This window comes from Melospiza melodia, chromosome 12 (assembly GCF_035770615.1).
Source record: "Melospiza melodia melodia isolate bMelMel2 chromosome 12, bMelMel2.pri, whole genome shotgun sequence".
Classification (NCBI taxonomy): Eukaryota; Metazoa; Chordata; class Aves; order Passeriformes; family Passerellidae; genus Melospiza; species Melospiza melodia.
The window spans coordinates 24866583-24892399 of NC_086205.1; the positions used below are offsets into that span (position 1 = coordinate 24866583).

General features: G+C 47.3%; 1 protein-coding gene across 7 annotated transcripts in view; it reads left to right on the plus strand.

Annotated features, from left to right (window-relative positions):
* The window catches only part of MECOM (MDS1 and EVI1 complex locus), a 325429-nt gene that overhangs the window by 256626 nt on the left and 42986 nt on the right, over positions 1 to 25817 (plus strand). For 6 of the 7 annotated variants that reach the window (XM_063167354.1, XM_063167356.1, XM_063167359.1 and 3 more), the window contains exon 3: positions 22737 to 22871. In XM_063167354.1, coding sequence (XP_063023424.1) covers positions 22737 to 22871 — 135 coding nt within the window. Of the gene's footprint in view, positions 1 to 20795; positions 20933 to 22736; positions 22872 to 25817 lie in introns of those variants that run through there. The other variant, XM_063167358.1, reaches the window with a different exon arrangement.

Consider the following 25817-nt stretch of genomic DNA (forward strand, 5'->3'; position numbering starts at 1 on the left):
TGGCTGATAACGCAGCCCACCATACACCCGGGCATTGTTCTGACACTGAAAGATGAAGCGGATTTTTACGAGCCGTAACCCTCCACCGCGCTTTCCCTTCACAACACCTACTGCCTCACTCTGCTCCCTTGATCCCACTTTCCTTCCCCCAAAACCAGCGTGTTTATTGGGACCAGTGCAATGGAAATTCCACTTACTGTTTATGTCTTAGGTTTCTCTTCCCTTCCTATATTTCCCTGGGAATTGGGGCACTATAGATTCTTGCTCCACACCCATGGCTTTGTCTTTGCCTTTTTTTCCTGAATAATTTTCCCCAACTGCAATTCCATGGAGCAGCTGTTTGTGTTTAAAAACCACCTGCAGAAGTAGTTCTGTTTTCAGTGGAAGAAAATGTTGCTTGTAAAAGGAAAAAGCCCTAAGGTGTTGGAGTTTGCTGGAAGTTTTAATTCGATGCGTATTTTTTCCTACTGATTGATGACTGTTCGAAGTGCAACTTTAGCCCTTGATAACTAATGAAACTGGGTGGTACTAACAGTCACCGTCTGGCGCAGTGATGTGCAGTTAAACTGAGCTCCTGTGAGGAAGGAGATTGGGTTTTGACCCAGCGGGAAAATCCTAGATCCCTAACTTTAGCAAAGGAGAGAGTGAGAGATGGTGAAAGAGGAGCAGCATCTTCATAGAGAGTGAAACTGCTGTGCAAAAGGCTGACCTCTTGAATGGCTGGGCAAAAACTAAGAAAATGTGACACATGCAGAACACAAGGCTTCCTAGGAAAGGAGGATGGGCACCAGGGGAAAATCTCACCTTCGTTTAAAGCTCGTGGGAATTTTGGGGACTTTTTCTCAAGGGCTCCTGAAGCATAATGGGGAGCGATAACATTATTTCCCAGCCGTGGCTAATCTCAAGGAGCTGAGGCTTATGTTACACTCCGGTATTGTGCTGGGTGTTTGTGAAGCCATCAAGTGCAGCCAGAAGTGGTCCTGAGCCCAGCCCAGCCCCGGGAAAGCCCTGTTTGCTCTCTCCAGGGGCCCTCCTTGGCCTTTCTCTTGCTGCTCCTAATGCCCTCCCGCCTCTTACTCCTCTTCAGTTCTCCTTGCTATGGCATGATCCTACTTTAATTTCTTTCCAAGTGGTATTAATTCCTTAATTTCCAAAGAGCCAGCTGGACTGAGTACCCAAATCCTCTCCAGTTTCCCAAAATCTCCTATGTGCTTGGTGCTGCTCTGCTTGGCAGCATATGATGCACACAGGAGAAGTAACCACTTCAGGCCAACAGTAAAGGGCAGCAAATTCTGGCTTTCAGCCCTAGCTGAGGCCATTAGATGATGATTTCTTGCTGCAAAGCTGGCACCAAACCTCTGCTGACCAGGGCTATAGTAGAAGGTCATTTATGTGTCCCATACCAGATGATGGAAACAGTAGCAGTGAGGGCCGTAGCAAGCTAAGAAATAAATTGTATCAAAGTTTGAAGAGCTTTACACCATTATTAGCAGACATCTAGGTATATTTATATATATATTCAGATGTATTTAGGTCTTAATGAGTATACTTGTTTATTCTGCCCTCAATCCCATGCAAACTGAAGAAATTGCCAGAAGCCAGGCTAGCTGTGTGTGGCAGAAAAAATACTTTTGGAACATGAAAAACTGATTCCTACCTTCACTGCCTCCCAGCCTTCCCTTGTCCCTACCTGCAGCTTTGCTGTCCATAGGCAGCAGTGACTGTCCTCCAGCTGGGCTTTGGGTGGGATGGTGGAGCCTTCTCCATGCCAGCCAGACTCCCTTGCAGTAAACTGGGGAAATTGGAGAGGTCTTGGCTTACCATGGCTTGTAAAGGTCTTGTAAATGGCTCGTGCAAAGAAAATTTCCAAATGGAAACAGGACTGTGCCTTAAATTTAGAGTAGCTTTGATAGGAAAGAGCGGTAAATATAAGCCTTTCCACCTCTGCGGGTATATTGTAAATGCCAGACAGTGGAAAACCAGTAAAGAAAAAGGCATCTGAGAGCAAAGACAGCACTTGGGAAGTTAGACTCGCTTTTTGGCTGTGTATGAGCTGAACCCAGCGGGCATTTCAGACACAACTGGTTTTAGCATAAAGGCTGGGTGTTGTTTAGGAAACCACTTGGTGTTGTGCACTGTGGATGCTGCTCTTGCCATGCAAATCCCATGGGGTTTTAGGAGGGCTGTCAGCACAAAAAACCCATTCTTTTCTCATTCTCAGTGCATCTTGGGCCTTAGAAACTGAGGAAAAGTTTGGTGGAAAGCATCCTGCTGGGTCCTGGTCAGTGTAACAAGATGGAAAACTCCACAAACTATTTTGGCATGAAGGTGGCGCGTTTGGGATGAGTGAGAGAGAAGGGATAGCAAGGCAGAGGACACCTGATGGCCAAAAAATAAAGAGAACCCTGGCAGAGGAGTTCTGACTGTGATCACTGTCCTCAGGGGAGGTGGCATCTGTCTCCTGACACGGACACTTGTATTTATCTGAAATCACAGAGCCGTAGAACCGGAGCTCAATGTTTGCAGGGTAAAGAAGTGACTTCACTGGGAAGGGTTCCTCAACAGACTGAAAGAAAAGTGGGCAAATCCATCACTGCTCCTTACTCAGCCTTCCTGTAGGCTTTCTGTCAGTATGCTGCTAATCTCAGAGCATCAGAGCTTTATTTGTGTAGATGCTGTTGCCTAAATAGGTCTGAAAATAATTTCAAATATTTTATTCATTCATAAATGTCACTGCTCTCAATCATGTAGCCAAGACAAGCAGTTCTGCAAAACCTGCATGACTAAAATTTAAACAAGTTGCAAGAAACCACAGCAGTGTGGCTGGTTTGCTGAAGGAGTGTTATTTGCTGAAGAAATCACCATGTAATGCTCAATAACAACAGCAGAGAGTGTGGTTGCATGCATTTCATGAAAGAAGTGGAGAAAGTGCTCTAGACAACCTTTTTGTTGCTATTTTGGAGCACAAATTCAGTGTGTGAGTGCTTGCAAAATATCTGTTGTCATCTGCTCATGCAGAACTTCTCTGCGACACCTCTGCAGGCAGGTGCTTTAAGTGTATATATAAATTCATCTTCGTAGTGGCCACTGGTGCCACAACAAATGTCATTCCAAACAAACTCTCTGCTGCAGGCTCTGTTGGAAATCATCATTTAACACATCATTTAGAGTACATCAGAGTGAATCTCACACAACCTGACCGTAATAATTCCCTTCCAAAATTAACTCTTTTTTTTAACATTTTGACATTAAGAATAGAGGCAAAGTCCTTTAAACACGTGGCTACTTTAGTTTGGTACTGAGCATTGGGAAATGAGGGTTTATAGTGCAATGGCTAATTATTATTTGTCATGTGAATTTCACAAAGTAAATCACAAAGTGTATACAAAATTACACAGATAGCCAGTTTGCTTGCTCATTTATTAAAATTCAGCTTGCTCTGCCCAAGAGGGCTGCCCAGCAGTAATCCTCCCTGCTCTCCCAGCCTGTGCAGGAGAAATCTAGAAGATAGGATCTCAAACCATTTGCCAACTTTCCCCCTGTGGTCAGTGAGGATGCATAACTTTCTTTTTATTAACACAATTAAATTCAGAGGCTCCTTTCAGCTGATTGAGTTCATGCATTGCAAGTGGCCATGCAGCTCCACGGAGCCGTTCAGGCGTTGCAGGCAGGGCTGGTGTGTTTTTGGCAGGGCTCCATGCCTTACCAGGAAAGCAGAGAGAAGCCTCTTGAGAGACAAGCCTCCCACCCTTCATCTTGATTTATAGTGCACATTATGGTTTTGAATGGTATTTTTGATCAGGTAGGATGAGCTGTGACTCTCCTTTGTTTCCAGTCCATGCTTCAAGCTGGATGTTTTCTATCTTGTCTTGGGCTCTTGCCTACTACACACAGCTCTCCAAGGTGTAAAACAAGAGAGCAATTACTCTTTGTAGCATCTACTATCCATCTAACCTACATTTTCACTCTTATTTTGGAGTCAGTGTTGCCTTAGATATAAATCAGTGCTCTGGGTTCAGTGTGTTCCTGTTCCAGCACTTCTCAAAGGGTGTGAACAGTTACATATTTATTCAGACTTGTGCCTTATAAAGTACATGGCTGCAGAGACAAATTCTTCTTGATTGTTTGTTTTACAGTGCTTTTAAAAAGGGTGACTCTGGCTAGTGCCAGCTGATGAGTTCAACTGTAAAATTATGGTAACGTGACAGAAGAAAGAGCAAGAAGAAACAACAAAATTCAGGATGCTGAGCCAGGAGAACAGAACTGCCACCATCCTCCAGCCTGTTCTCTTCCATGGCATTTTTATAATTTTATAAGCCCATTTTCCAACCCCACCTTTCCCTGTGACTTTCCCATTGTATGCAGTCTGTGCAAATATCTGTTTTATAACATGTTTATCACAAAGCAATGTGGGCTGTACACCAAGTAATGTTCCTTCTCTGACGGCTAAACAAACACTTGAATTGTTGCCCTCTCTGTCCAAAAGGCAGTCAGGGCTCTTCTATTGCCCTCAGTGGAGTCAGGATTTCATGGTGGGAATATTTCACACCTCGCTCTTCACTTTGGGCGTGTTTCTGCTGACTTTACAGCCGTATCTCTGTATGATCCTGGTGGTTTTCTTTGATCAAGCTGGCATCTTCAATATTGGCACATTCCCAGCTGTGTAAAGAGTGTGTTCCCCCCTTCCTACAGTGTTCCTGGGGGTCACTGGCGTGGGGGTCAGTTGTCATTGTGAGCCCCTTTGTGCCACAGCCGTGAGTGTCTCACACAGCGCTTTTGGCGCAGGTCAACAAGGCTGGTATCAAACCAGCTCTGCACCCTCCTGGGGACTGCCCAGGAACAGCTAAATATATTTTTCCTAGCAGATGACTTCACCAGGCCAGCAGTGAGATACCATCTTGCCCTTTGTGTTGGGGCTGGATGACATTTTCTCCTTTCCCCAGCGGCCCCGTCCCGGCTGGCAGGGAGGAGCGGCGCAGCCCTCGGCCACTGCCCGGCAGCCTGCCCAGATCTCCCTGATAAGGAGCAGGAGCTGGGAAACACCAGGCTGGGTTTCTGTTTAGCTGCTCAAGCTGGTCTCCGTGCCACGTTCTGGGTTTGAGCTTGGAGAGGAATATTTTTGAGCATTGCTCCTGGAATAGCACTTGGCCTTGCTCTCCGTCCCTGGGAGCGTTGGGTAACAGGCATTCGTGTCAATACTCATTTTTATTTGTTTTGCCCGTTATTAAATGTGGGCAAACACTCGGGTCTGCGGAGGTGTGTGGATGTGTCCATGTGCTTATCCCCCCACGCAGGCACAGGCTGCTGCTATCATTAGCTGTGCCTGGGAAGAGTGGCAGGAGGAAGGGCGAGCAGCTGGGGGCTGACACGACCTTCCCAGCCCCGCGCTCAGAAAGGGTCTGAGGTCACCCGTGCCCTTCCGAACGCGCCTCGCATCACCAGCTGATTTGCAGAGAGGTTAATTTGGAAAGAACCCTACTTGGGGTATTTGCAGGGTTTTCATCTTAGAGCCTTCACCCCAAGGTCTGCAGTGAGGTCAGGTCTAACAGCTGGATTCACACCTGGGTCTTCCCAACAGCAGGTTGGGCCTCCCGTGTGCAGCCTGGATGTGAAGTTCCTCTCATCTGAGGGTTGCTGAAATACCATGCTTGCACAGAAAATATCACAGAATTCAGTAAACACATAGAGCTGGCATCTTATAACTTGCACATTTTGCAAGGTCAGTCGCTTCTTGATTGTTACTCCAAGCTCCCCAAAGACTCACCATACCTGACACTATTTTTGTAGGTGTTGATAATTAATAGAATTAAACAAATCAGATGCTATCTGAAGCAGTGATGTACCCCAGAAAAGAAAGGGCACAAAATTACCCAAACCATAAATAATTATTAATTTTTACCAAATGCATGTGACAGGAATATGGCTGGCACCAGTACAGAGGCCCCACTAAAAAGGAAGAGCATCATTTTAGGGTTGGACCAAGTAATTTATTTTCTGGGAAGCCTTTAGCAGAATCTACCCATTTGTGGGGTTTAAAGAGTTTGGTTCACTATTTATTTTGGATTTTCGTGTTCACTTTCATCCCCTTTTGTACTTCCTTGGACAAAATCCAAGCAGGCAGAGTAACTAGAGAAAAGCCGTTCTCACCATAGGGAAATAATGTATTATGCTAATTCCAATTAAAGGAAATATCTTAAACTGCAAATATAGCCTTCAAGAGAGAAATGAAAAGTGTGGAAATTAACAATCTTGCCAAATTTTCAGCTCAGTTCTGCATACTCAGGGGGTTTGGGTCAGGCTCAGATAAGCATCCAAAATTTGGGGATGTTTATCCAAACATTATTTCTGAACCTTCTAAGTTCACTCCTGACTAATCATAATGGAGTTAGTGGTAGCAGGATATGAATGTACAACATTTAGCTTAGAAATTGGCAGCTCCTCATCATTTCACAGCTAGGAGCCTTTGACCAAATATCAACTCTGCTAACCAAAACAAAATAAAATAATGTCTTGACTTGGTCTCCAGCCATACCACCTTTGCTACAGCCCTAGAAGACCTTCCAAGCAGGGCTGTGGCAAGGCAGGCTTGGCTGGGGGACCTCCATGGAAAATATTGATGTTACTAGAAGCATCCCCTGTGATTCAGGAGGTGACACTTTGCCCAGGTCCATGTTGAACCCACGCAATGGTTACATGTATGGAGCTGTCCTTTCAGATTTGGGAAGTCTCAGAGGGCTGGTGGGTCATTAAAGATCTTTTCTTAAAGGCTCAAACGTTAACTCCGTGTTCACCTGGAATGCCCAGGCAATCCCCAACCCCATTACACCACCAGTGAAGTCCTGGTGGGATGGGGTTCTCCCCCTTCACTGGTTGCTGCTCCATCCCTGGGCTGTTTGCTTGTTCAGTCACCAGTGACACGAGCTCCCTGCAGAGTTTACTGTTAGAAGTGTTTGGAATATCATAAAGAAGCAGGTTTTCTTCTCTTAAACACAGGAGAGAGGAGCTGCATCCTGCTGCTCTGCTATAGGCACATTCCAACTTACTTTGTACCTTTTACCATAACAGAAGGCCATAATATCAGCTAAGGAGGTGCTGTAGATCTATCCTCCATGGATATCATCCTTCAAAACACCATTAGGCTGCTCCTGAGTCACTCACCCATCTTTTTTCCCCCCATTCATTTGATTTTAGTCAAAAGGTGTCACCCTAAGTAGTTGCATTTGAACATTGAAATTCATGCCAGGAATAAATCCATCCAAGTGCAAATTCTCCCCTAGTAAAAAAACACTAAAATGCTCAGTTATATCAGAAACAAATTTGACCACATTAACTTAGATTGCAGGAACATAGTCTAGAGCTTAAAATCCCTTCTGGTTTGCTCAGACTTACCTCTGAATCACAGATAGTAAATTTGCAGGGTTGTAATAGAAGACATTAGATATTGATATAGAAAGACTAGATGTTGAAAGTTCTAATTTAAGGGAAGAAAATCTGTCATTGAGAGAAATAACAGAAGTAAAAAAATGTTCAAAATATATTTGAATATAGTCTTTAAGCTATAGGATTTTTTTAAAAGTTCAATGATTGCACATTCAAGATATGTTGTGAAATACATTTTATAAAACTTTGCTGGTGTTCTTGGTATTTCCCTTGCATCTTCCTCCTGAAACCAGCAGAAATAATCCCTCACTTTCTACCAGACCCTCTATCAACAAGCAGCATAGATGTTCTGCTGTGGAAGATTTTGACAGTTTAAACTAAGCACCTGTTTCCATCTAATGTAGGTTTGGCAGGATGCTGTGTTTGGTGTAGCTCATGCCACTCAGACGTCAATTTTTTCTTCATTAGGCCAATAAATTAGTGAACTACACCATGCTCTAAAACTCACATCAATCTCCCATCACATTCACTCTTTTTTTTTGTTGTTGTTGCTTGTGGTTGCCTTCTCTTTCCAAGGGAAATGAGCAACTTGAATTTGAAGTGGTTGCTTGGGTTAGGAAGTGAATTTTGTGTGTGTTTGTGCTGTAACATCAGTGATCACAGCAGCTGCATCCAGCCAGATGAAAGTTTGTGGGGGGATCACTGTCCAATAAATTCAGTACTTATCACTGTCGATGTCATCAAGATGCAACCAAGGATGTTTAGAAGGAACAGAGAAAATGTCAATAATCTGAACCGCCTGGTGCTTGTAGAAATAGTTCTTGCGAGTCATCGTGGTAGCTGGTTTTGGTTTTAGAAAAAGCAGAAACTGCAGAAAAACTGTTCCAAATGGTCGTGAAGACGTGATAGGCTTCTGTAATTTCAGGGAGAAAAATCGGAAAATCATGTAACATATGACTGTTGATAGCTGCAAGAGGAACAAATGCTTTCCATCCTGAAACACTTCGTACCATCCGTGTTTCAACAGCTCCTATTTAGAGGTTTAAAAGAAGACATTTTTTATTATGATTTCTTGGGCTCTGATCAGCAATGTAGAAAAAAGCAAGCAGGAGAGTATTGTTGCTTATCCTTCCTTCTTGTTTCTTTTTACTCTTAAATTCTTGAAAGGTCGTAAAATAGAGAAATAAAAAAGCCACTGAAGTGTAGTTTTGTTAACTTTATCTTCTGAACATTAAACATTGTTTCAAATTTCCAACGGCACATAAAATGTTTTGCCTTGCTGTATCATGTGTACGGAACTTCAAAAAGTAAATGCGACAGCTCAGAAAACGTAATGGATGTGTAATAACAGCTCTTTAGATCTCCTGTTTTTAGCATAGCATCTTTTTGTTCCCAAAGGTGCTTTTAACATGATATCTAAGGCTATTTCTGAAGTCATTTATTTTTGCATGGTGATAGGTCTTATTTTGTAATTAGCCCATGCTTCTATCCTGCTGGAGCGTGTGAGCCCCCCTGAAATGTTTAGTCCTCATCAATCCTTTTTGTTTCCCTTCCAAAGGCATCCACCCCAAAAACTCCCATTTCACAGATGCAGTACATCCCAGCTGCCTTCAGCACCTTCTAGGAAAACATTTGGAAATAGTTGCATTGGAAGGGAGCTCAGCTCTTTCCGTTGGGCATTTTCAACACGAAGAGGTTTCTCCTGTTTGCCTTCGATTCATTCAGCACATGAATTTCAGCAGATGGTTTTTAACCACATCCTGTCACCGCCGGCCACCGCGGCGCTGCCAAAGGGCTGCCAGCAGCAGCAGCAGACCTGGGCTGCCCCACTGAGCTGGATTTGGGCAGACACGAGCTGCTAAATCATGATTTTGGGGCATCTCTTGTGTGTCCAGACACAATTTGTTGTGATGTGAAGTGGTGTGAGCACAGAGGGAGTGGTGGCATCGCTGACGCTCGTTAATCTGCTGTCATTTGCATATATGCAACGCGTGAGGTTAACAGGATTTCCCCGGTGCCCTGTGGCAGCAGCAGTGGGGTTGGTTTCCTCCAGTGTGCCAAGCAGGTTGCTGTTAATCAGTCACTGTTGGGCTTTTTGTGCCAGCCCCTCTGCTCAGTCTGCTGCTGTGTCCACAGGAGGCAGATTGTGGTACCAGCACGGGTCCAAAAAGCTCCAGGGGTAAAAAGAACAAATTTTAATATTCGGTGCAAAGTTTTATCCCCCCTCGTGTCTTCATAAGTAAGAACAATGGGAAGTTTGAAGGCATGAATGATGCCTTAAGTTTGAAGGCAAGAATGATGCCTTAAGTTTTAGCTTTCATAGCCACAGGGTAAGAAACACGTGGCTGCACTCAGTCCTTTGGGGTGGCAAAGCCTCCAGGGGAAGTGGCTCCACTTCCAGCAGGGGCAATGGGGCTATGGCATTAGCAAAGGAGGTTTATGAACCTTACCCTCATGCATTAACAACCCTGGGTACCCGGCTCTTTGCATACAAAATTCCTAGCAATGTGACCAAGTGAGTGCCCACTGACAGTGTGTGCAGGGGCAAAAGGAGCAGTTGTGGTGGGACCCTCCTCGAGTGGCCTGGAAGCAAAGGCATGGAGAAAAGCTTGATAAATAAGATGATGTGAAACTGAATCACTGCATAGAGATGAATCAAAATTATAAAATCAATAGGCATCGATCTGTATATATCACACAAATAACTGTGCCTGAAGAGGTGCCCAGATTTAACATGCTGATTATAGGGCCGTCAGTGGGAATAACTTGAGAATCTGAAGAGCTATTATGTTTTAGTTGTTCAGTGCTGCAGCTGAAGCTGACAATATCATAGCTGAAGTCTCTTTTAAATTTTTTCCTGCTTGAAGTTCTTGGTAACAAGTATATTTAATCAACAAACCAGAAGCGAAGAACAGATTTTTGGCTTACAAAATACTCTTGAGCCATCTAAAGCTGGAGTCCAAACACTACAAGTTCTTCTAAAAATATACATCTTTCATTTTAACTTCCATTTGCTTTTACCACTGGCCTCACTCGTGCGAGCCAAGGTCACTGCACTTCAGATGTGTCTGCTGGACACTTGGCTACTGGCTGGAGGTGCAATGAATCACCTGGAACAGCATCATCCATGGTCACCACACTCTTTGTGGTCTTTGCTATACCCTGTTCATATAAACTCCATTTCTATGTTATTCTTTTTGTACCCCTAAAACTAGTGGAGGTGCACTCTTTAAAAAGCAAAAGGATTGACTGGAGTTTTGGGGTTTTTGTCAGTCTTTGCTTCTGACATTGACCTTTCTCCTCCTTTCCCATCAGTGAAGGAAGGAAGGATGTGCTTAACTCACTGTGGGGAGTAGCTGTCATTATTATTGCTTTCTTGAAGCTTACTGTCATGTTCTTTTTTCCCAAATTTTGTCTCCTAAACTGGGGGTAAATACAAACCTAAGAGATGTGTAAAAAGGCTTCAGATCAGTTACTTGTCATACACAGGCAGGCACAGGTTGAATCTGCTGCAGAATTACTTCCCATCTTTATTCATGGATTGAGAATGTTCATTTTCCTTTGCTGGATTAGATTTGCTGCGTAGATTTCTGGGCATATAAATGATATTTTGGAATGAAACCCTCACATTTTATAAATCATTCAAACCAATTCAGTTTCTTCTTTTCATTGAAGTATTTCCCGGTCTGCAGCAACCTTAATCTAAACCCACTCTTTTCCATTTGAGACGAAATTCATGGATTAATTTAGAGAATGAAATAATTAAGTAATTCTGAAGTGCTAATGAGCCCTCATAACTCCCACTTTTATCTTTTATAGCCCTGTTAAATGCACCACAAGCTCTGGGGAAAATTGTGGTCATTCATATCGTGACAGATATTCTTGCTTTATCACCCAAGCTGACAGATGTCCTTCGTGCAATACACAACTGGCTTGAGCTTCTGTTCTGCTCACAGTGCCTGGCAGGACAGCTTCTAGCTCCCATTTATTTCTGGAGGGCTCACAAATATAGCACTGAAATACTGTGCTGCAGCCCTCTGGTCCTGGAGCTGGAGGCAGTGGAGGATCCAGGACTGACTTTTGTCCAGAGCTGGAGCAGCTCCTCCATCCACAGCCCTGGGACAGCCCAGGATGGTCTGAGTGTCCTGTCTGACCCCAGAATTGAGGGGAATCTTGTGTGGAAATGGAACTCTGTCTGGGCTTGATCCACACTTCTGGCCAACAGTTCAGCCCCAATGCTCTCAGGTGAGTGCTGTGCTCGGGGCTTGGAGCTGCTGGTGTTTCCCTGGGGAATGTGTGACAGCCCTGATCTCACTATGATTCCTTGAAAAGCCCACAGAGATGAGCACCTTCCTCAGCCAAAACATCCTGCAACAGCTCCTTAGCCCAGTGGATCCCCTGGATTGTCCCATGTGAGCATTCCAGCACAGGGAAGCATCAGGAAATAAATGATCTTTAGTGCTGTATTTACTGTACTGGATTCCCAGCAGGACAGACCATGGAGTGTCTGAAATCCTTCCTGGTGGAAAGACATCAGTTCTTAACACATTGCCTCTCATTTTGCTTCCGTGGACCCAAAAAGCTGTGCCTGAGCACGGGCCCAGTCCCTGCTGCTTTCTGCGGCCCCTCGGTGAGGTTTGGGAGCGCACAGCGCAGCAGCTGGGGCAGCTTCTCCCCCTCTCCCTGGTGGGGACCATGATCCATCTCATGCTCAGCACTTGCATGATTGCTGGGGGACTCCTAGCAACAGGACCTGACATCCTGAACTCCGTTTCACATTTCTGCCACAAAAGCCAAAGGCAGAGTTTGACGTATCCCCCCCCAAAACTGCTTCCATAGGAGGAGCTTTCATTTATGGCACCAATCAGCGCAATGTGCTTATGTTTAAAGATCTGTTCCAAAGCATCAACTGCTCATTTCCAAGGCTAAAATGTTTTCCTAGCTAAAAAAGGAGAGATAAAGTAGAATTTCTGCTACAGATGAGCCATATTAAAGCACGCAGACCTGTTTTAACTGGCAGTGACCAAGCAGACTCCCACTATTTATCCATAAGAATTTGTAAGCACCAGCAGGCAGAGAGTAGTTTCTGTTCATTGCACTCAAAGAAAAGGAATAAAAAACAACTTCTCAATGAATGAAAATTATGTGAAAATATGGCATGAGAATCTGCCACTGATTTTCTCCATGAGCAGAACTCTGTATTCCATCTGTAAAAATAAAATGGTAATCTTCCCATCTGGCACTCTTTTTATCCCATCTATGCCAACCATAAGATTTCAGGACAGTCTCATGTTTATTATTTTTCTACCCACAAAGGGTCCCAGTTTCCACTGGGCCTCTAGGTGCTGCTGTAATGCTAATAATACTAATATTCATAATTCTGCTAGTGGCAAATTCAGCCCAACATCTTAGGCTTAAATAAATTATATGTGAAAAAAAATGGTTATAAACAGCTTCCATCCTCCTTCAAATTCTGCAGGTCATTTTGCATCTGCAAACCTCAGCTTGTGGATTGATATGCATCTTATATGTTGTATCTTGGGAATGTTTTCTCTATGAATCTCCCAAAAAATCTGCAGTATGGCTTGTGGATAAAAAAAATAACCAGAAAGAAATGCCTGAAGCTGTACCACTCACCTCTCTCCTCCTTCACATGCATGCCCAACTGCTTTTTTTCCCCCTTCCCCTCTTTGTTTTATCAGTATGGTGCTAAATTACCAAGTTTGAAATTTCTTCAGCAAATAAGGGATGCATGCCAGAACACAAGTGCCCCGAGGGATCTGAGTCTTAGGGGAAAAAGCCCTTAATCTCCAAGTTTATAGGTAGCAGCACTTTCCTGAAATTGGAAAATGTTCAACTCATTTATGAAAGAAATCTGCCACAAGGATACGCTGATGTTCACAGCTATTTCATTAATAACCCATTGTGATCCATGGGTTATAGGACAGGTTTATTTGGACACCTGCACCAAATATATTCTCCCCACCTCCCTGCCCTGAATTTTTCCGATGAGCAGAAATCTTTTCAGAGCAAACCAGGTAGCTCTGAGGGTAAGATTATTCCAAATGCATCAGGCACCTTTGCCCATGTGTGACTAATTTATGTGGAGCAGCACTTCTCCTGCACGCCCAGGTGGGCTGCAGTGCTCACATAGGGCCAGTTAAGCATTTACAGCTCAGGAGCCCGAGCACAGCCAGGCTGGGGGGACACCAAGGGCTCTGCCCACCAGGGCTGGGGAGCAACAGGGCAAACACTGCCCAAACACTCCCTGGCTCAATCCCAGGGAGATCGCCCCAGTACGGGATAAGGATCAGCTTTGCATGCTCCTCCACCAGCTGAATAAATTAACATTCCTGAATTTCAGCCCCTGGATTTGTCTACCAAGCATGACTTGAACCGTTGACGGGGATTTTAGTGTATTTATAGTTTCATCACAAGCCCGTAACAAAAAATTCTCCCTTTCCTAGGCACACGTAAATAATGTTTAACCCTGCCATCAGGGCTTGGCAAGGCAGATGTTTGGGAGGCACGGTGGATCCTCAGCCTGCCTTTGGCAGGGCATCTCTGCACTTGCAGTGAGCGCCTTGCAATAGGAGCAGGATTAATCATCGCTATTAGAGCCCTCGCTTTCCTCCACAGCCTTCTCTTCCCGGGGATGATGAGTTAATTCAGCTGGAACAATGTTAGTTCATCAAGTTTTGTGGTTTATCTGAAAATCGAATGGCAGTAATTCCATGTGGCAACCGACTTAATGCCCATTTAGTCCAGGTTTTGGACAACTCCGGTCGATGATCACAATGGGTTTAACACAAAACCTGGGAGGGATGAAAGTGTAGCATTGGAGCTTTCAGGCAGGTTTTCTTCCCTGCTGTAGAGCAGGCTGTGTGCACGTGTGTTTCTGTGTGTAGGGTGTGTATCCACTCCTTCTGAACCTCCCCCAGAACCATCCACACATGTGACACTTAAAACAGCAAATGCGAACCTGAAAATTTTAACATGAGTGTTTGACTTTTTATTGGGTGATAAATTGCTTCTTACTCTTATAAAGTCCACAGGTGTTTATGCCCACTCTCGCACGCCTAGTTAAAACTTTGGCTACAACAGGAATGCTTTGAAAATAGCCAGTCACTCCTAAAATTGATTATTAAAATAGAATTACCTGTTATGCATCACATTAATTCTTATTGTGTAAAGTTCTGTAGTTTAACCCCTTCAGTCTCCTTTGGCCTGGCATTTTCCTTGCTTCCATGTTTTCTTCTTCATCCTTTTGGCTTGCAAATTTTGCTTTCAGATCATGAAAACCCAAATGGTTTCCCAGGACTTGCTCCCACACAACCTCCCTGCAAGGCTCTTCACGTGCCATGAGGGCTCTGGGATTGGAAGGAGTCTTCCAAAGGAGGCCCTCCAATTATCTGTCAATTGAGAAGGCTTGAAAATTAAAAAATTGGAAAAATTTGAGGGTTAATTGAACCTTGTTGAATTCTTATGCACATACAAAGTAAGTCTGCAAAATCCTTATGCTGTTCTTCCCCCCTCCTGGACATTATGCCTTCTCAGGGAGTATTTCTTAGGGATCTTCCATTTTTAGGGCAGCTTTGGCTAAAAGTTGTGTTTTCAGGCAGAGAAGCAGCAGCTGCATTGGCTGGGAGCTCTGGCCACCCCATGGACCCTCTGTGGGCTTCATGGGTCCCCCTGCTCCATCTCCAGGTGAGCATATCATGGGAAGCAGGAGTGGGTACAAACCTGAGGGATTTATTCAGGATTATTTCAACAGGGATGAATAAGAGAGTGATAAAAAAAACCAAACAGGTCCTTTTTTGGTCATGTTGGCAGGATTTGGAGGGCTATGCTCAAGGTTTTTGACTCTGGTTATTTAAGAAAGAAAAGAGCCTTCCAGGCTGCCCAGCACACAGGGAAACGCAGAACAAGGGCATTGCCAGCGGAATTTCCCAGATTCTCCAGAATTCTGGCATCCTTTCAAAACATGAGAAAGGTGAAGCACTGGAAAACACAGCTTCTGAGTGGACAGGAGGCCAACAGCCCCATCAGTCAGCCTTGCCTTGCCTTGCCTTGCCCTGGCTCTCGTAGGTGCTAAGACAAGCTGGCTGATGTGCTTTTCTCTCCAGACTTTTACCATAGCCAAACTTGTGCCAGACTCATCCAGCAGGGCCACCTCGAGTGTGAAAATGGCCCTGGCTGGATTTGAGGGCTTCCAGACTCTTCTGTAATGGAAGTAATGAGCACTGCAAAGGAAAACAGCAACAGCACCTAGTGCCACAGCACGGGCCTTGGCAGGGAGAGCTAGGGAAAGCTTTGGAGCAGGAAAGCATTGCAAGGAGTGTGTTCACAGCAGAGGTGGGGACAAGCAGCACTGAATAGCTCAGCATCAGATTTGGGGTGTGCTGTGAGGGCTGTGGTTTGTTTGCATCAAGGCAAACATCTTGTCCTGCCGCAAGGAAGGGTGTCTGCAGGATTTCCTCCCCAAGACAGGAGTAAGATCACCCAGACAGCCAGATACCAGCCACTGACACATTTTTACATCTTCCTGATTGATGAAGTAGGTAAATCTGCTGTGATTTCCCTTCTCCTAGTTTGCAGTAGCACCCAATACCCAAAAGGTTTCAGGCTCAAAACCCAGTGGCATGGCTTGGTGTCTGCCAGAAAACTCCTTTCCACCAGGTGAAACACACATTAGCCAGCTGGTCTAGGAGTGTGGGTACCACCACAGCAGTGGCACCAATGCCCATCCTCACCTTTGGAATGTGATGGAGACCCTGGCACACTGGGGTACAGGGCAGAAGGGTTTATTCACACCAGGATGAGAACACAGGGCTGGGCTGTCAAGCTCAGATTGGGATATGAAGGAAAATTTTAGAGCCCACGTTCTAATGGGAGAGAAGAAGTGGAGCCTTTTGCTCAGCACTTGGGCAGCTGTGTGCTGTCCCAGACCATAAGAGGGGGTGCAGCAGAGCTTGTGGAAGCACAGGGATGGCTTCACCCACACCAGGACCCCAGCACTGCCGTGCATCCCCCTGTGTGGGCACCGAGCATCCCCATGGATTGTGCTGTGAGTGCTCAGCAGTGGGGAGAGCAGCCCAAGCCACGCTCTGCCTGTGCAGGGCTGGGGCTCTGTGTGTGCTCCCCGAGCTCAGCTCTGTCCCCACAGCCACAGCAGAGCTCCTTCAACTTTTTTATTGCCTGCACATGCACCGCTGTAACTTTTTTGCAAGGATACGGGGTCGTTTATTTTTTTCCCCCGAAGGCAGTAGGTACTTTTGGGAGGGGAGGGAGGCAGGGGGGAATAAATGTGTGTTTTTCTGCACGCCCCTCCTTTCACACTGGTAAATGTCCCAGCCTGTGGGGGTCCCTGACTCAGCTGGAGGTTCCTGGCTTTGCTGCCAAAACGGGACCCCCTCAGTGGTGGGGTGAGCCCCTGGGGCCCTGCAGAGCCCTGGGGAAGGGAAGGGGTGCAGAGCACAGCAGTGATCCCCCTGCATCCCACAGCCGGGCCGGGGGGAGGGAACCCACCCTGCAGCAGTGCCGGCAAAGCCAGCCTGACCCGAGCAAATGAAAATAATCAAAAGTAATTAGAAGCGTGCTGGACTGCTCCTCAGAGATCTGTGCGAGAGAATAAACATGCCGGAGCCCTCCGAGCCACTGCAAGGGCCCATGTCTGAGCTGTTAGGTGCCCTGACCTTGTCCACATAAAGACGTGATTTATGAAGTGCAGGGCACAGCAGCAGGGCTTCTGTCTTCTCCAGGAGAACCAAATTACTGAGGTGGAGATTAACATGCTTTCAGTTGGGCCCATTTCCAGACCAAGGGAAATTTCTTATTTACATTTTTTTTTTTTTTTACCTTTAATTTTCTCCTCCTCTCCCTCACTTGAAAACTGCCTTTTGGCTGGGAGGGATGAGCCAGGCGGAGTGTGAGGGCAGGAGGGGCAGCAGGGACAGGGCACCGATGTGGGGGGCACTGCCATGCCCACCCCACTCCTTCATCAAGTGCTGGAAATTATCTTTCTCCTGAAATCAGCAGCAATACTTGTATTTTCACCTGTTTTTATTTTTCCTTTCAAGTTGATATCCACAACACGGGGTGGGAGGAATTGACATGCAGAAACTGTGTTGCCTTTCGTTCTTGTTGCTGTTTCCCAGGTCTGTCCTGGAGCATTTGGATATGTTAGGAAAACGTTGTTTTCTGCGTATTTGTTTCGCTTTGCTTTTCCTCTCCCTCTCCACGTTAATGCACTCACCCAGTGTTTCAAACACTCGTCACAGTGTTAGCCAGGATGCTCAGTGCTGTGTTTAGTCACCTTGAGATATATAACATTAAACCCCTCTCGAAAAGGTGGCTGTGAAGCAGCTTGTCTACAAACGAAAGGATAATATTTAACATAATATGAACATTTACGGTATTTAAAAAATCACCAGCGACTTGTCTGATTTTCCCCCATTGTCCTCGGCAGCGTTTGGCCCCAGGAAGCCCATTAAACGTGGACAGTGCCGTTATTTCATCTGGCTGTGGCCGAGCTGCTTTGCTTTGCTTTAATGATGTGCTGGAATGCACGATGCCCATAGGGTCTCCATTAGAAGAACTTTTACTTCTGGGACGACCATGAAGTTAAAGGCTTAAAAGAGGCATCAGTTTACAGCCTGGTGGGAATTACTAGCAGACTGGAGCACTAACTCCTGACTGCTCCACTAATAGAGCGACTTGTTTTAAATAAACAATTGCCAACGGGACCCTGTGGAAATATCTGGGCCTCTTGAAGCGCCCACCGAACCGTCTGAGGGGAGAGGGGAAAGGCGGAAAGAGACGTTTAAAAGGTTTTCGCTTGAAAGAAGAAATACATCGCGGCGTGTTGATGTGTGTAGATGTGTGTATCCATATCCAGGAATCGGGATGCTGGAGGTCCTGACCACATCCAGGAATGGGGATGCTGGAGGTCCCGACCGGCTGCGGGGTCAGCCTTGACCCCCCGCGCCTCCCAGCCGCGGCTCGGGGGCAAAAGCCTTCTTCCCCCTCCTCCTCCTCCTCTGGGTTATAGCGCTGGGAGCGCTGCATGAAGGAAAACTATTAAAAAAGGGGTTTTCCCCCCCAAAAAAGGGGAGCGGTGCCCCGCTGGCGGTGTCCCGGCGGCGAGCGCCACCCAGCGGCGGCGGGCGGCGCTGCGGGCGAGCCGCGGAGCGGGCCGGGCCGGGCCGGGCCCCGCCGGTACCGGGAGCCGCTTTTGTTTATCCAGCGGCGCTTCCTCCCTTTGTGCCGCGGCCCAGGGGGAGGGAAAGGGGGGGCTCCGGCTCCCCATCGCGGGCTCTGATCAGGCCGATGGGCTCGAGCAATCAGTTTCCCAGATTACTTGTATTTAATACACAATGCATCATAAAGCAAATCCCTCATCCTGACAGGGAGAAAATAGAACAGCTCATAGCGCGAGCCGGGCCAATTTATGGCTAAATTAAAAAAAAAAAAAAAAAAAAAAAAAAAAAAGGAAAAAACAGAGAGAGAGGGAGGAAAAATAAGAAGGGAAAAAACCACCCCAACAATGGGGAGCGGAGGGAGGGCAGGAACCCACGGCCCCGCACACCGGGAGGGCTCCGGTTCCCAGGCCCGGGCGCTCTGGGAATCTCCCACCGGGTTTTTTGAGGTTAGTGACAAAGGATTTTTTTTTTTCTTTTTTTCCTGTCCTACCTACCACCACTGCGTGCGGGTTTTGGTTGGTTTGGGTTTTTTTTCCCCCCGTCTCTCTCCTCTCGGACAATAGCCATTATCTGAGCTAACAGGTCAATGTCACAGATAACGGGCCGCTAAGACGAATCCATCAGCATCTCCTGTCACTCGGCTTCTCGCCCTCCCCCTCGCTCTCCTTCCCCGGCTCCACTTGGCCCCCCAGGGAAGAAAAATTCACTTTTAGTCTGAAAAATATATCTGCACTTAAAAAAAAAAAAAAAAAGAAAAAGAAAAAAAAAGTGGGTGGCACTTCTGTATGGTGCAATAAAAGATACAGCTCAGCCCTCTTATTTTTTCTTTTTCCCCTGCCCTCTTCCCAAAGCACATATGCGAGGATCTCTCCGTAGTGAGCGCGGGCTGTTCCAAACTTGGCGGACGTTTGCGGCTCGGTTGGATTTCGGGTCCATTTAAGCCGGGAGAGCCCCGAGCCGGACGGGAGGGAGCGGGCCCGGCCGGCAGGTAGAGCCCGGCCTCCCGCCGCTCCATTCATGGGATTCGTTACCAAAGAAATAAAAGGAGAAAAAAAAAATTTTTTTTAAATCGCTTAGGAAGCGGCGGCAAGCGGGGCGATGCTTCCGCGGCACCAAACGGGGTCGTCGCGGAAATTGGCCGGGGGGAGGAAAAAAAAAAAAAAAAAAAAAAAAGAAGTTGCATTTCATTAAATATCGTTATTAATAACCAGAGTGACGCGATGACGGGGACAATTCGGGTAACGCGCCGGGCGCGCCGGGAGCAGCCGTCGGGGCGAACGCGGCTCCCGCTCGCTGCAGCCCCCGCTGCGGGGCGGCCGCTCCGGGCTGCGGGCACCGGGGCCGGCAGCGAGCGGCGGCCAATAAATAGCGGCGAGCGGCGAGGCCCGAGGCACCGCGCACCGGGCGGGGGATGCGGGCGGGGGGGCGCGGCGGGGGCCGCCCCCGCGGGCTGCCGGTGAGCTCCCGCCGCGGGGCCGCTGCTCCGCGACCTGGCGGTGACCCCCGGCCGCGGGGCCGCTGTCGCTTTAAGCGCGCCGGGAGCGCCGCCGCCGCCGCCGCCCCGGACGGGGGGGCCGGGGAGTGTTGGTGGTGGTGGGGGGGGAAAGGCGGCCGGAGCGGCCGGGGCTGCCCCGCTTTAAAGAGACAGTGCCCGAAAGGGGAGCGGCGGGAGGGCACGGCCCGACGGGGTGGGCGGGGAGGGGGGGCGGAGAGGGCCGCGCCGGGCCGGGCGCTGCCCGGGGGTGCGGCGGGGAAGCAGCGCCGCGGGCAGGCTGCGGGCGTGGGGAGGGGGAGAGGAGAGCCGCCCGCCCGCCTGCCCGTCCGTCCGTCCGCCCTCCCACGCGCACTCACTTTTCTCCCATCCCCGGCGGAGAAGTGAAAGAAGTTTGTTTTGTTGAGCGGTGCGCTGTGGGGTTTGTTGTTGTTGTTTTTCTTTTTCCCTTTTTTTTTTTTTTTTTTTTCCGCTTTCCCCCCTTCCTTTCCCTGAAGAGGCTTGTGTGGGTTTTAGGTGGTTTTTTTTTTTTCCTTTTTTTTTCCCCTTCCTCCCCCTTCCCCGATAACTTTTTTCGCACACGCCGCCCCAAAGCCAGCCGATAAGACCAGGAGGGGCCGAAAGGGGACGGTGATGGCGAGGCGGCAGGAACCCGCCGAGCTCCGCCGCCGCTGAGCCCTCCGGGGCCGGCAGCCCCCGCCCGGGCCCCGCCGCCCCCCGCACATGGTGCAGCCGCTCCCCGGACCCCGACGGCCGCGGCCTCCGCCCGCCTTTAACGCCGAGATGTTGCTTCCAGCCGCCTGAAGGATATTTGTCCCTCTGCCCCCTCCCTGCCCCCTCGGGCTCCCGGCGACACAAGGTAAGAGCGGCGAGCGCGGCGCTGCCACGGCCCCGCGGGACGCGGCCGCTTTGCCCCGTCGGTGCCGCCGCGCCGCCGGCCCGGGGCAGAGCCCAGACACCGGGGAGTGCGGGCTGAGCCCTCCTTCCCTCCTTGGGGCTCTCTCCGAACGGGAAAATTACACGGTGTCCCGTTCCCGAGAGCAGCCGGCGGTGCGGGCGGCGGGGCAGCGTGCGCGCCCGTGGGGACCGAGCTCGCCCGGCGCGGCCGCGGGGCTCTGCGGGGCTCTGCCGGGCTCTGCGGGGCTCTGCGGGGCTCTGCCGGGCTCTGCCGGGCTCTGCGGGGCTCTGCGGGGCTCTGCCGGGCTCTGCGGGGCTCTGCGGGGCTCTGCGGGGCTCTGCCGGGCTCTGCCGGGCTCTGCGGGGCTCTGCCGGGCTCTGCGGGGCTCTGCCGGGCTCTGCGGGGCTCTGCGGGGCTCTGCGGGGCTCTGCGGGGCTCTGCGGGGCTCTGCGGGGCTCTGCGCGGCTCTGCGGGGCTGGGGGCTCGGTTTCCCACCTTCTCTTTCGGAGCAGAGGGCAGAGCCCGGCTCGGCGGGGCGAGGCTCGGTGCCCCGCGGGCTGCGCGCACCCTCCGCGCCCCCATGCGCGGCCCGGCCCGATCGCGGCCCCGGGGCTGAGCGGGGCTGAGCGGGGCCGGTCCCGCGGGGACACTGAGGGGCCGGGCCGGGACATCCGAGCGCTCCCGGCAGCGGCAGTGGCGGCTCCGGCCGCGGCTCCGGGCGCTCCCCGGCGGGGCGCAGCCTCCCGAGCCCTCCGCTTTCGTTTGGGGCGTTTCGGCTTGTTTCCTTGATTTTGCTGTGAAAATGGGGCGGCTGCTGCCGGGGGCAAGGAGAAGTTGTTACAGTTTAGCAGTGAGCTCCCCGGGAAGCTGTGGGAAGTTTGGGATAGGCCGGTGGTGAAGCTTGCAAATAATGATATTCAGTCCGCCGTAATGATTAGTAATTTGTCATAATATTAGAATAGAGCATCGTCTTTAGCTTGTCCACGAGCCGTCTCATTATATTTGTTTATTGTCTGCATAATTGGAACCATTTATTCGTGTGTATTGAATACTGCCATGGTTTGCATGAGTATTTACATTGTTTTTCATTTATTCTCTTTATTTTGACATAAGGATTCTGTTATTTGCTTCGATTAAGGGGAGGGATTTAAGTGTTGCACAGGACTGTTTGGGAAGTGTAATGGTAAAACAAGATAAATAAGTCTGCCTACCAGATAAAGTTTGGTTCAGAGCAACAAATATAAAAATTCTAAATGAGTGCTGCAATCAAAGTAAATCCTAAAACAAAACAGAAACCTTAAATGAAGCCAACACCATCTATTTTAATAATTTTTGTTACATTCTTGTCAGAGTCTTATTTAATTAAAATAATAATTTCAGGCACAGTTATTGATGAATGCATAGAAAATCAGGTGCCTCAAATTAACATAGTGTTTCATTGCAATAATTAGACAGCATTTCGATTACTTGTAAATAATTGTCAAGACGTTTTTCAGAACATTTGTTGTCTTTTTATTATTATGTATGTATTCTGACAGTTCCCAAAAAAATCTCAGCAGGGAAACATATTTCTGAATAAACACACCATTATTATTATTATTATTATTATTATTATTATTATTATTATTATTATTATTATTATTATTATTATTATTATTATTATTATTATTATCTGCTTGTTTATCTGGAAGCCTGTGATTTACCTTTTGATTAGAATACTCAGCCAGCAACAGAAAGATTTACTCTTTCATATTCTTCTTTTTAGATCTTGGATGAATTTTGCAATGTGAAGTTCTGCATAGATGCCAGTCAACCAGATGTAGGAAACTGGCTCAAATATATCAAGTTTGCTGGATGCTACAATCAGCACAACCTTGTTGCATGTCAAATAAGTGATCAGGTACGTGGTGTTCACTTTCTGGACTTACTTTTGAAAGGAACTTTCACGTGTCAATGGAAAAAAAAATAACAGCATTTCACAACAGCTTTTGGCCTGTTTGCTGTTATGGCAAATGATAAGGTACAGATGGAAATGCAGAATGGAATAATTTTGATTAGGGGCGGTAGAAAATACGAATTTTCAGTTTTATGTATTGTTGTTCAATTCATGAAGGAGTTTTTTTGGTCTTATGTCTGATAAAATCCAGGGCTGCTTTCTAAGGGATACGAAGGCATTATGTGCTGATGTTGAATTGGGAGCATTTTCTGGCTCCTGTTGCAGTCCACTTGGATTGCTGTGTTAAATCGTGGAGTTGGTTGGATGCTGTAGCATGAATTTAATGGAAAGAGGGGAGGACACAAAAGTGATAATGTTACCAGTGTACTTGCATGTGTGTGGCTTTGGATTTGAATGCACACATGCGTGGATATTATTGTGCCTTCCCATACACTTTGCTGGAACTCGTAGTACTTATGTGCTGAATCAGGGTCGTCGGTGGTTTTCTTTTTCTTTTCATTTATTGCACTTAAATCCACTCTTTGTTGGGCTGAAACATTATTTATCCTTGTGTGTTGGAAAAAAGGCTGGGATAGGCAGAGGAAGAATGCAGTAAAGCATTTTGTTTTCAATTATGCTGATGAGTTATTAGGTGTTTCCTAAATCAGGGTTTGCTTTTGTCTGCGGATAACACAGGCCATTATGAAATATTTTAATGGGCAAAGTTAGGCTGAGGAAGCTTTTCTTCTTTAAAGTAAAATACCTAAAACAGCAAAGCAACAGATGATTGCGAATTCTTGTTTCCAATTTAAACTTCGCTACCTGCAACATAGAATTCGATTCATTTAATCAGTGTTTCATTTTTCACCACTTAATTAACTGCATCAGGTGAATGTTAAAGATTATCTTTAGCTGATTTAATTGCCTTGACAGTATTGAAAGAAGAATCACAACCAGACACAAAGCTTCAATTAGAAATCATTCTTTCTAATCAAATTCCATACGTATAGGAAATGAATGTGAGGGAGCCTGCTATTTCCAGCCCAGTGCTACGTATTTCACTCATGTGAGATAGCTGATTAAAACTGGGTTAAATAACTTTCTCAGAAACTATGAGAGAAGATCTTTTTCATTTCCAACTTTTACAGTTCAGCCCTGAGCACATGTAGCATGGAACGAGCCAGCGGAGCGAGAGATAATTTCTTTTCTTTTCTATACAGCAGCTGGTTTAACTAAAGAAACCATAAAGGTTATTAGTAAAAGCAAGTTACGTCTTCCAAGCTGAAATACGCTTTGTGCTGAAAAGCGATAAATTCTGTCCGTGCAGAGCGTTTATGGAACAGTGATAGGAAAAGGAAACTATGTAGATTAATTGAAACAGCGAATTCAAGTATTTTACATTGAGCAGGAGCTGGTGTAGGTAGGAAAGATGAGAAGAAATCACATGCATTGGTCAAGCAACTCACTGTCTTTGGGTCGGTGCTGGGGATCTGCAGCAGAAAGCGCAGGCGAGGCTGAGCCATCAGCATCTCCCTCTGAGCGCACTCCCGCGCTTTGACGTTTTTGGAAGCAAAGTTATGGCGCTTTTAACTTTCTCTTTTTTTTAGTGTTTACATTTCTGACATTTGGTAATGGTGGCTGTACTGCTGCCAATAATTCCCTTCATTCACTGGAGACTTGTTATTTATTTTGCACAGTATCGTGCTGTTCATAATTCCATATTTTTATAGCGTTTTGTTGCTGAGATTTGCAAATTAAGATTTGGTTGTCTTTCAAGTAGCTTGTTGTGATCTGGGTGCTGTCAGCAGGAGATTGTTGTTCATTTGGCCCTCTGGAAATGCTGCACACTTACCCACAAAATCGTCCGCGTACTCCAACGTTTTATGACCAGAGCCTAAAAAGTTAATGCTAAAAATGTGCTCTCGAATCTTAAAGCAAGAAACTCTTTCTAACAGCTCCTCCTTCTGCTTTCTTCTGGCACAAGCTCACCAGAGGTAATATAAAATATAATGGGAAGGCAAACTGGGAAATGGAGGTTACATGGCCAAACGTGTGCGTGTGCAAGGAGTGACAAATGCAAGTCAGAGCTGAGTGTGCACATAGACTGTGTGGGGCTGCCTGGGGTCACTCAGCCTTGGTAGCTCCTGGAATAAAAAAAGGGGGGGAAGAAAAGAAAAAGAAGGGAATAAAAAGGGGAAATAAAAATAAGGTGAAGATGAGTATGTGTGTCAGTGGCTGTGGCTAGGGCTGGAGGGCAGAGACGATGCAGCCCAGCTGGTACAGGAGCCCCCAGCTCAGCTGGAGCCACAGCCAGGGCTGGGTGCAGGCAAGGGGGGCACCCCAGTTCTTCCTGCCTCCCCCAGGGACACCAAGCAGCCCTGGTTGCAGCGGGAGCATCCCCAGTCCCCGCTCGCTCCCGAGCCACTGACACTCGATCAGCAGTAATTGTTCACCTCTGATTGCTTCAACTCATCTGTAAAATTCACAAGCAAACATTGGGCTGTACCTGAGAAGGTGAAAGATCCTTCCAGTGCTCCCGGCCTCATGCTGCCCACAAGTTTATGTTACTAAATTCAAGCTTGACTGATAGGTATGGCTCCCAGACTGCTCGAGGCAGGATTGAGATGAACTCAGGGCGGTGTGTAATCTGGTCTCTCTGCTGTGTTCTACCTGCTGTATTTAACAAAAAGAGGGAAAGAAAAACATTTTTTTGTCATTTTCTCTCTTGGGGTTTTTTCAGAGACATACCACCCCACCCCCTGACTCACGGCTGGGGTTAGGTTTCATCACTTAGGATCAACTTTACAAAAGGCCTGGGCTCTTTCTTATGACTGTATAAATGAGCTTTGCTGAGATGAACAGCTCGATAATGGTGGGATGCAGTCAAAACATGCACGCTGGATGCAACTC